The sequence below is a fragment of the Oncorhynchus tshawytscha genome, linkage group LG09, assembly GCF_018296145.1.
Source record: "Oncorhynchus tshawytscha isolate Ot180627B linkage group LG09, Otsh_v2.0, whole genome shotgun sequence".
Lineage (NCBI taxonomy): Eukaryota > Metazoa > Chordata > Actinopteri > Salmoniformes > Salmonidae > Oncorhynchus > Oncorhynchus tshawytscha.
Window position 1 is genome coordinate 73,015,110 of NC_056437.1, and position 11,383 is coordinate 73,026,492.

The 11,383-nt window shown below is 43.5% G+C and overlaps 1 protein-coding gene across 2 annotated transcripts in view; it reads right to left on the reverse strand.

The window, feature by feature from the left end:
- Positions 1-11,383, reverse strand: part of aclya (ATP citrate lyase a) — a 28,740-nt gene extending 17,357 nt beyond the window's left edge. For both annotated transcript variants that reach the window (XM_024433157.2, XM_024433156.2), the window contains exons 1-2: positions 11,101-11,383; positions 4,730-4,909 (exon numbers count right to left, since the gene is read on the reverse strand). In XM_024433157.2, coding sequence (XP_024288925.1) covers positions 4,730-4,888 — 159 coding nt within the window. In that variant the 5' untranslated portion in view covers positions 4,889-4,909; positions 11,101-11,383. The remainder of the gene's footprint in view (positions 1-4,729; positions 4,910-11,100) is intronic.

The window sequence follows — 11,383 nt, forward strand, 5'->3', positions numbered from 1 at the left end:
AGTGATCATCCTTAGACTAGACTACCCATGACAGGATAACGTAGTTAGCCTCACATTAACACATTGCTTATTTGTTGTTTATGATAACAGGCTATATGCCGACGATGACGTTTAGGTGTGGCACAAACGGGCGAGTTCACTTCAGGTACCATTACACACTTCAAATCCTCAGCATTTGAAGCCCATCTTGATGAGAACCATATCTGTAGATCAGGAGGTAGGTTTCCGGGTCCTCCCTCAAATCAAAGTTTATTGGTAGGGTACACAGATTTGCAATGTCGCATGTGCGGCGAAAATGCTTGTGTTTCTAGCGCCAGCAGTGCAGTAATACACACAATGCAAAGGGAGGGAGGGAGAGGGAACATCCCCCCATCCACATCGATGGGACAGTAGTGGAGAGGGTAGCAAGTTTTAAGTTCCTCGGCATACACATCACAGACAAACTGAATTGGTCCACTCACACAGACAGCATCGTGAGGAAGGCGCAGCAGCGCCTCTTCAACCTCAGGAGGCTGAAGAAATTCGGCTTGTCACCAAAAGCACTCACAAACTTCTACAGATGCACAATCGAGAGCATCCTGGCGGGCTGTATCACCGCCTGGTATGGCAACTGCACCGCCCTCAACCGTAAGGCTCTCCAGAGGGTAGTGAGGTCTGCACAACGCATCACCGGGGGCAAACTACTGCCCTCCAGGACACCTACACCACCCAATGCTACAGGAAGGCCATAAAGATCATCAAGGACATCAACCACCCGAGCCACTGCCTGTTCACCCCGCTGTCATCCAGAAGGCGAGGTCAGTACAGGTGCATCAAAGCTGGGACCGAGAGACTGAAAAACAGCTTTTCAATCTCAAGGCCATCAGACTGTTAAACAGCCACCACTAACATTGAGTGGCTACTGCCAAAACACTGTCAATGACACTGACTCTACTCCAGCCACTTTAATCATGGGAATTGATGGGAAATGTAAATATATCACTAGCCACTTTAAACAATGCTACCTTATATAATGTTACTTACCCTACATTATTCATCTCATATGCATACGTAGATACTGTACTCTATATCATTGCATCCTTATGTAATACATGTATCACTAGCCACTTTAACTATGCCACTTGGTTTACATACTTATCTCATATGTATATACTGTACTCGATATCATCTACTGTATCTTGCCTATGCTGCTCTGTACCATCACTCATTCATATATCCTTATGTACATATTCTTTATCCCCTTACACTGTGTATAAGACAGTAGTTTTTTTTGGAATTGTTAGTTAGATTACTTGTTCGTTATTACTGCATTGTCGGAACTAGAAGCACAAGCATTTCGCTACACTCGCATTAACATCTGCTAACCATGTGTATGTGACAAATAAAATTTGATTTGATTTGAAAAAGTAATATCAGAATGAGTCTGGAATATTATATATATATATATATATATATATATATATATATATATATATATATATATATATATATATTAGGCATTTGGAAAGTATTCAGACCCCTTGACATTTTGTTACAGCCTTATTCTAAAAATGATTAAATAAAAACATTTCCTCATCAGTCTACACACAATACCCCATAATGAAAGTGAACAGGTATTTTAACATTTTTGCAAATGCATAAAAAAAACAGAAATACCTCATTTACATAAATATTCAGACCCTTTGGTATGAGACTCAGAATTTTGCTCAGGTGCATCCTGTTTCCATTGATCATCCTTGAGATGTTTCTAAAGCTTGGAGTCCACCGGTGGTAAATTCGATTGGACATGATTTGGAAAGGCACACATCGGTTTATATAAAAGGTCCAACAGTTGACAGTACATTTCAGAGAAAAAACCAAGCCATGAAGTTAAAGACATTTTCTGTAGAGCTCTGAGAGAGGATTGTGTCGAGGCACAGATCTGGGGAAGGGTACTAAAAAAAATATCTGCAGCATTGAAGGTCCCCAAGAACATAATGGCCTCCATCATTCTTAAATCGAAGAAGTTTGGAACCACCAAGACTCTTTCTAGATATGACTACCTGGCCAAACTGAGCAATCGGGGGAGAAGGGCCTTGGTCAGGGAGGTGATCAAGAACCCGATGGTCACTCTGACAGATCTCCAGAGTTCTTCTGTGGAGATGGGAGAACCTTCCAGAAGGACAACCATCTCTATAGCACTCCACCAATCAGGTCTTTATGGTAAAGTGGTCAGACGGACGTCACTCCTCAGTAAAAGGCACATGACAGCCCGCGTCGAGTTTACCAAAAGGCACTTAAAGGACTCTCAGACCATGAGAAACAAGATTCTCTGGTCTGATGACACCAATATTTAACTTTTTAGTCTGAATGCCAAGTGTCACATCTGGAGGAAACCTGGCACCATCCCTACGGTAAAGCATGGTGGTGGCAGCATCATGCTGTGGGGATGTTTTTCAGCGGCAGGGACTGGGAGACTAGTCAGGATTGAGAGAAAGATGAACGGAGCAGAGTACAGAGAGATCCTTGATGAAAACCTGCTCCAGAGCGCTCAGGACTGGGGTGAAGGTTCACCTTCCAAAATGACAACGACCCTAAGCACACAAGACAACACAGGAGTGGCTTCAGGACAAGTCTCTGAATGTCCTTGAGTGGCCCAGCCAGAGCCTGAACCCGATCGAACATCTCTGCAGAGACCTGAAAATAGCTTTGCAGCGACGCTCCCCATCCAACCTGGCAGAGCTTGAGAGGATCTGCAGAGATTGGGAGAAACTCCCCAAATACAGGTGTGCCAAGCTTGTAGCGTCATACCCAAGATTTTACCCAAACATTTGTAAAAACCTGTTTTTGCTTTGTCATTATGGGGTGTTGTGTGTATATTGAGTATGAAAAAAAAAATGTAAACACACCATTTTAGAATAAGGCTCTAAATTAACAAAGTATGGAAAAAGTCAAGCGGTCTGAATACTTTACGAATGCACTGTATGTATAGATATTATACAGTACCAGTCAAACGTTTAGACACACCTACTCATCCCAGGGTTTTTCTTTATTTTTTACCATAGTTTTGATGTCTTCACTATTATTCTACACTATGAAATATCACATATGGAATCATGTAGTAACCAAAAAAAAAGTGTTATATTTGGATTTGTTTTATTTGACATATGAGATTCTTCAAAGTAGCCAAGAGTATGCAGAACTGTCATCAAGGCAAAGGGTGGCTACTTTGAAGAATCTCACATCTAAAATATATTTTGATTTGTTACTACACTATTCCATGTGTATTTCATAGTTGATATCTACAATGTAGAAAATAGTAAGAATATAAGAAAAAACCCTGGAATGAACAGGTGTCCAAACCTTTGACTGGTACTGTATAAATTATTTAACTAGGCAAATCAGTTTAGAACAAATTCTTATTTACAATGACGGCCTACCCTGGCCAAGCCCTAACCCGGACAACGTTGGGCCAATTGTGTGCCGCCCTATGGGACTCCCAATCACGGCCCGTTGTGACCCAGCCTGGAATCGAATCAGGGTCTGTAGTGACACCTCTAGCATTGAGATGCAGTGCCTTAGACCGCTGCGCCACTCGGGAGCCCACTATATAGACAGTATATGAATCAAAAAGGTGTGTACAGCAGTAGTTATATAGGATGAGCCTTGACTAGAATACAGTATATACATATGAAGTGGGTAAAACAATATGTAAACATTATTAAAGTGACAAGAGTTCAATCAATCTATGTACATAGGGCAGCAGCCACTAAGGTGCAGGGTAGAGTACCGGGTGGTAGCCAGCTAGTAACAGTGACTAAGGTAGTGGTGACTGTTCAACAGTCTGTTGGCCTGGAAATAGAAGCTGTTCAGTCTCTCGGTCCCTCCTTCCATTCCTCTGTCCTCCCCCCTCCCCCTGGCTGCTACCTCTCTTGGATCAATCAGAGATGGAGAGAGAAGTGACTTGTGAGATTCGAGCCATTATCATCTGGAGTGCTGCCAGTAAAACCAGGCAGAGGGCCAAGGGCGAAAGTTAATGTAATTTCCTAATCAATCCTGTCACGTGTATCTGGGCCTACACCTGCCCTCCTCCATCCTTCTCCTCCCTGCCATACCTCACTGCATCCAACTTGATAAAGCACTAAAACAGCCTTCCAGGTGAGAGAGTGAGATTTTCCCCTCGGAGATGAGTCATACTGTAATTATATTAGGAGTCTGGGAGAAAGAGGGGTCTATCTCTGAGGTAATTATGACTGTTCTTAAAAGAGAGTGTCTCTTCCCATTGTGGATGTCACTTTTTATTCCTCATGATTCATTCCGATGACGACGTTCATTCTCCTCTACATTGACTTTTTTTTTTTTACATTCATTACATTTTACAGACAGAAGAGTGGCTGGAGTGAACATGGGCCTGCTAAGTGATTGTGTCTGCAAAAAAATGTTAGCATTTCACGCAGGCTGCAGTCAGGGAAGGTAGCTATTGTGATATTTATAGAGTCAGATTTATGACGATGTGGCCAAACTGAATCTACTGCCCGCAATGTAATGTAATCCTTGTTTTGAGCAAACATTGAACCTTGCGTGGATCAGTCATCATTATGAAGAAATAGTTGATGTCTGAAAAGACAGTCGTGCCATTGACCATTGGTGTTTGAATGACATAAGAGCTGCTGTTAAGACATAGGTACTAGGTCGATATTTGGTTCCAAAAAAATTAAAAAGGGCCTTCGATGGGTCAGTTATTCCTTACCTCAGTGAGCAGCCAGGGGTGGTCCTGTGCCAGCCGGTCAAAGTCGGTCTCAGTCGTCACGTTGGCATAGCGGAACCGGTTCTGGACAGCTGCAGATGTACAGATATACTTATAGAGGAACTCCTTCCCTGTCTGCTCCGAGATGGCTTTGGCTGACATGGTAGATCAGAGAACAGTGGTCTGAGAGGAGAGAGAGAGAGAGAGAGACAGGTCGAAAGAGAGATTAGGTAAACCTGTTTATAACCACAAGTGCATACCAGTACAGGGTGACTAGCTTAAGTATAAGATATTCTAGTTATGTTCCCAAATATGACACATCAGAGAGGATAGGCCTACCTTTAACAACAGCCAGCCTCTTACATGATAATGGTATATACTGAGCTATTCATTTACACATAGAGACCTCTGATCTGCAGTTTATCTACGTTGTAGGATCTGCCCAGTCATCTCCCTTGTCCAGGCAGCCAGTAATGCTGAGGCTAAGTTGATTAGCCCAGGTCTAGGATCTTCACTCTAATGGAATAATGGAACCTCATTTGGCTGCCTATCAACAATTTATTTATTTTTTAAATAAATTTAAAAAAAAAAAATCAGGTGAACCCTGAGACAGATGCACAGCTTTACATCACCAGACAGCACATAGAGGGGGCCTGGAGTTTGTGTAGAGGACAATACCCAGACAGACACACGACTAAATAGACTCTCTGAAGGTTGATGCATTGCTGTCTCAAACAAACAGAGAAATAATCACCCACACAGACACACCTTGAACCTACTGCTACTAAATAAAAGGGTGTAGTCACTGTTTGTAGAGCTAGGGATAAACAGTTGGTAAAGGACATCACACCAGAAGGAGAGGACTCTCTACTATGAACTATACATTATGAGACATGTCAGTGTCAGACGTGCAGTCTCATACACAAACAAGATAAGCCTGACGGCCCGATTGTCAGACTACTATGATGTCATGGTCACGTGTATAAACCCTGTAATGGGTGAAGGGCCGTCCTGGTATGACGTAGTGACCTGGAAGTCCATACTAGGGATATTCCCAAGAGACTAATCAAAAGGCAGCTGTCGGTCAGCACACATGTATAAAAATCATAAATTAGATATTTGGAGAGGGTCAGGACAAAGGATTTGATCATTTTTGCAAAAATTAAATGTTAATTTAACAACGCTAAAGTTTAAGGGGGACATTTGCACATTGAATTTATGCAAAAACACCAAAACCCAACAGGATGTGTAAATCTAATTTTGTTTTCATGGCAAAGACAAGGGTCGTGACCCTTCCTGGCATCCTCCTGCTAGCTTAAATGAAGCCATATGCTAAATGTTGCCTCTGTAAACAGAACATTCAATATGTTTGAATTTGAAAAGTAAATGTTCATTAATCATGAAGAAATCATTCTGGATATGATACAGAAGAATGTGGTACTTGGATGTCCAGACTCACAGTACCAAACGTGACCAACCTCCAGCCTCCACCACACCACCTGCCCCCTCTTTATCCCCCAGCCCCTCTCTCTTTCCTTCCGACAGCAGAATGTTGCAATTCTTTTGTTATTGATCTGGCCTTGGTTTCCTGCTACACTCACTTAGACAGAGAGTTATCATTTCTTTCACCACAGACCAGATGGATATCAATGATGAGAAATGTGTCCCGTTACGGTGCTGACACAAACCCACTCAGTCAGTAGTCTCTGTAATATCACTACTAAGGAATTGACAGTAAAACAAGTTGCTCTTAAGTATTCTTGCAGTGAGGGAGCAGCCAGTCAACTTGCTCTTGGTGTCCTTCATCAGATAAAGAGCCCTGTGGCCTCCCGAGTGGTGCAGTGGTCTAATGCACTGCATCACAGTGCTGCGGCGTCACTACAGCCTGAGGTTTAATCCCAGGCGGGTGTTAAGAAGCGCAGCTTGGCGGGTCTTGTTTTCGGGAGGATGCATGACTCAACCTTCGCCTCTCCAGAGCCCGTTCGGGAGTTGCAGCAATGAAACAAGATCGTAATTGGATAACAGTCGGATGTCACGAAAAAGGGGGTCAAATATAAATATATATATATTTTTTTTTAGATAAAGAGCCCTGGTATCTACCAGATAAGGCTTTGCTCTGGGCTGCTGCCCTGCTAGCCCTTGATTAGATACATGAATGGAGGTGGTGTTGGAGCATCTTCAGTATTGATCCCTCTTCTCCCTGAGTCACTATAGCTCTGGTCCGAGGCCAATAGAACACAGGAGGGGAGGAGACAGACTCACTACAGTATATCTGTCTATTTCCCCTCTGCTAGCGGCTTGTCAGCGCTATTAAATATCCAACACAGATAACATTGATCAAGAGCGGTTGAAGCGCAACGCTTGTAGACTGCTATATGAGGCACACAAAACGCACACGAATGAAGGCACACACACCAGAAAATATGCATATCACACACACTTATCAAAACCACGGACACCTACAGCAGAAACACAGGCTTCTTCTCATCAGAAAATCTGATTGTGCTTTTCACAGAAACAGAATTTGTCTTTCACAGTACTGAAGTCGGAATGCAATTAACCTTAACCTGGTCCCCTACACCTCCAGATTACCTTCCCTTATACAACACCACCAAAACATCTGCACCTGGCTCTGACAGGTAGAAATGACAAAAATACCTCAGTGCTTCAAAGATTTAAAGAAGCATCTGTCTGCCTGCTAGAGAAGATATCTGTCTGGACAATGAACTTGGGAAAAGCAAGGAAGTGGTTTCAAAAAAGCAAGAGCTGTGTTTTGAGAGTGGACTAAAAATGCATGATGTGTCAATTAAGATTCTCAAATAATCTTAGTCCAAAGTTTATTAAAATGCATGATCACCTGAACATTCTGATTTAAAAAGAAAACCTAAGACAAAAGGTAACTGAACTAAATGACGATTGCCACGTATCACTCACTTCTGTCATCATGATGTGCTTAGAGAGACTAGTCAAGGATCATATCACCTCCACCTTACCTGTCACCCTAGACCCACTTCAATTTGCTTACCGCCCCAATAGGTCCATAGACGATCCAATCACCATCACACTGCCCTCTCCTTTCCGGACAAGAGGAATACCTATGTAAGAATGCTGTTCATTCTACAGCTCAGCATTCAACACCATAGCACCCTCCAAGCTCATCATTAAGCTTGAGGCCCTGGGTCTGAACCCTGCCCTGTGCAATAGGGTCCTGGACTTCCTGACGGGCCACCCCCAGGTGGTGAAGGTAGGAAACAACACCTCCACTTTGCTGATTCTCAACACTGGGGCCCCACAAGGGTGCGTGCTCAGCCCCCTCCTGTACTCCCTGTTCACCCATGACTGCGTAGCCAGGCACGCCTCCAACTCAATCATCAAGTTTGCAGACGACACAACAGTAGTAGGCTTGATTACCAACAATGGCAAGACAGCCTATAGGGAGGGGGTGAGGGCACTCGGAGTGTGGTGTCAGGAGAACAACCTCTCATTCAACGTCAACAAAACAAAAGGAGATGATTGTGGACTTCAGGAAACAGAGGGAGCACCCCCCTATCCACAGACATGACAAATCAAAAAGTTTGTCACGTGTGCCGAATACAACAGGTGTAGGTAGACCTTACAGTGAAATGCTTACTTACAGGCTCTAACCAATAGTGCAAAAAAGGTATTAGATGAACAATAGGTAAGTAAAGAAATAAAACAACAGTAAAAAGAAAGTGAAAAACAGTAGCGGGGCTATATACAGTAGCGAGGCTACATACAGACACCGGTTAGTCAGGCTGATTGAGGTAGTATGTACATATGGTTAAAGTGACTATGCATATATGATGAACAGAGAGTAGCAGTAGCGTAAAGAGGGGTTGGCGGGTGGTGTGTTGCGGGACACAATGCAGATAACCTGGTTAGCCAATGTGTGGGAACACTGGTTGGTCAGGCCAATTGAGGTAGTATGTACATAAATGGATAGTTAAAGTGACTGTGCATATATGATAAACAGAGAGTAGCAGCAGCGTAAAAGAGGGGTTGGTGGGGGGCACACAATGCAAATAGTCCAGGTAGGCATTTGATTACCTGTTCAGGAGTCTTATGGCTTGGGGGTAAAAACCGTTGAGACGCCTTTATGTCCTAGACTTGGCACTCCAGTACCACTTGCCATGCGGTAGTAGAAAGAACAGTCTATGACTGGGGTCTGACCATTTTTAGAGCATTCCTGACACCGCCTGGTGTAGAGGTCCTGGATGGCAGGCAGCTTAGCCCCAGTGATGTACTGGGCTGTACGCACTACCCTCTGTAGTGCCTTGTAGTTGGAGGCCGAGCAATTGCCGTACCAGGCAGTGATGCAACTAGTCAGGATGCTCTCGATGGTGTAGCTGTAGAACCTTTTGAGGATCTCAGGACCCATGCCAAATCTTTTTAGTTTCCTGAGGGGGAATAGGATTTGATGTGCCCTCTTCACGACTGTCTTGATGTGTTTGGACCAGTCTAGTTTGTTGGTGATGTGGACACCAAGGAACTTGAAGCTCTCAACCTGCTCCACTACAGCCCCGTTGATGAGAATGGGGGCGTACTCAGTCCACCTTTTCCTGTAATCCACAATCCTCTCCTTAGTCTTGGTTACGTTGAGTGATATGTTGTTATTCTGGCAACACCCGGCCAGGTCTCTGACCTCCTCCCTATAGGCTGTCTCGTCGTTGTCGGTGACCAGGCCTACCACTGTAATGTTGTCTGCAAACTTAATGATGGTGTTGGAGTAGTGCCTGGCCATGCAGTCGTGGGTGAACAGGGAGTACAGGAAGGGACTGAGCACGCACCAATGGGGGTCTCCAGTGTTGAGGATCAGCGTGGCAGATGTGTTGCTACCAACCCTCACCACCTGGGGGCGGCCCGTCAGGAAGTCCAGGATCCAGTTGCAGAGGGAGGTGTTGAGTCCCAGGATCCTTAGCTTAGTGATGAGCTTTGAGGGTACTATGGTGTTGAATGCTGAGCTGTAGTCAATGAATAGCATTCTCACATAAGTGTTCCTTTTGTCCAGGTGGGAAAGGGCAGTGTGGAGTGCAATAGAGATTGCATCATCTGTGGATCTGTTTGGGCGGCGTAGTGAAGAAGGCGCAACAAGCCCTCTTCAACCTCAGGAGGCTGAAGAAATGTGGCTTGTCACCTAAAACCCTCACAAACTTTTACAGATGCGCAATTGAGAGAATCCTGTCAGGCTGCATCACCGCCTGGTAAGACAACTGCACCGCCCATAACCGCAGGGCTCTCTAGAGGGTGGTGCGTTCTGCACAAAGCATCACCGGGGGCAAACTACCTGCTCTCTAGGACACCTACAGCACCAAATTGTCACAGGAAGGCCAAAAAGATCATCATGGACAACAACCACACGAGCCACTTCCTGTTCACCCCGCTACCATCCAGAAGGTGAGGTCAGTACAGGTGCATCAAAGCTGGGACTGAGAGACAGAAGCTATTTTTCAATCTCAAGACCATCAGACTGTTAAACAGCCATCACTAACACAGTGAGGCTGCTGCCTCCATACACACTTGAAATAATTGGCCACTTTAATAAAATGGATCACTAGTCACTTTAATAATGGGACTTTAATCATGTTTACATATCTTGCATTACTCATCTCATATGTATATACTGTATTTTATACCATCTATTGCATCTTGCCTATGCCGCTCGGTCATTGCTCATCCATATATGTATATATATTCTTATTCCATTCCTTTACTTAGATGTGTGTATTAGGTAGTTGTTGTGGAAGTGATTAATTACTTGTTAGATATTGCTGCACTGTCGGGAACTAGAAGCACAAGCATTTCACTACACTCGCAAGAACATCTGCTGACCATGTGTATGTGACCAATAAAATTTGATTTGATTTAGTCAAAAACATGCCATAGACATAAAGACATTACATAAAGGTTAAATAGACATAAATAAAATGATTCATTCATTATGATTTACATTTTACCAGAATGAAATAGGTGACAATTATTTAAATGGCAATAAATAACTACATTAAGGGTAATACGGAAATTACTAAACAAATAAACATGCTTTTATGGCCTTAGACCAGCCACAGCCCATGAGGCGACACATTTTAAAATAAACTATAGTAAGCTATGCCGTGGCCACAATAATTGTTTCATAATGTCTTCATTCTTTATGAATTCAAGACTGGTACTGTTGATTGACCAGTTCAACTCGTCCTGTCTCTTTCTTTCCCTTACTCAACACACACACTTTGTGTTAGCTTTTTTTTATTTTTACTGCGCATGTTACACTACTTTATGTAACTTTCAAGTCAGCTTTTAATTACTCTTTCCAATCTGTAAACATAGAAATATATCTAGATATAGATTTGTCTCACCTTTATATCTTGAGAGATGTGGAAAAGATCTCCCAGGTTATGTGTTGAGAAGATTTGGATCGTTTCGGATGTGAAACGATTTCAGCCGGCAATTCTAGGAAAGGGACAGTTTGGCTAAAGATACTGCTAACTGCTCCTTCTTGTATCTGTGGTTTAGCTGTCGGCGTGGACCACTGACTACACTTCTGGGTTCTCCTCAGTTTTCTCCCCTCTTCCTATCTGATGATAGACTTGGCTGATATATTCCTGCTCTCCGATTGGGTCACACCACCCCATGGCTGTT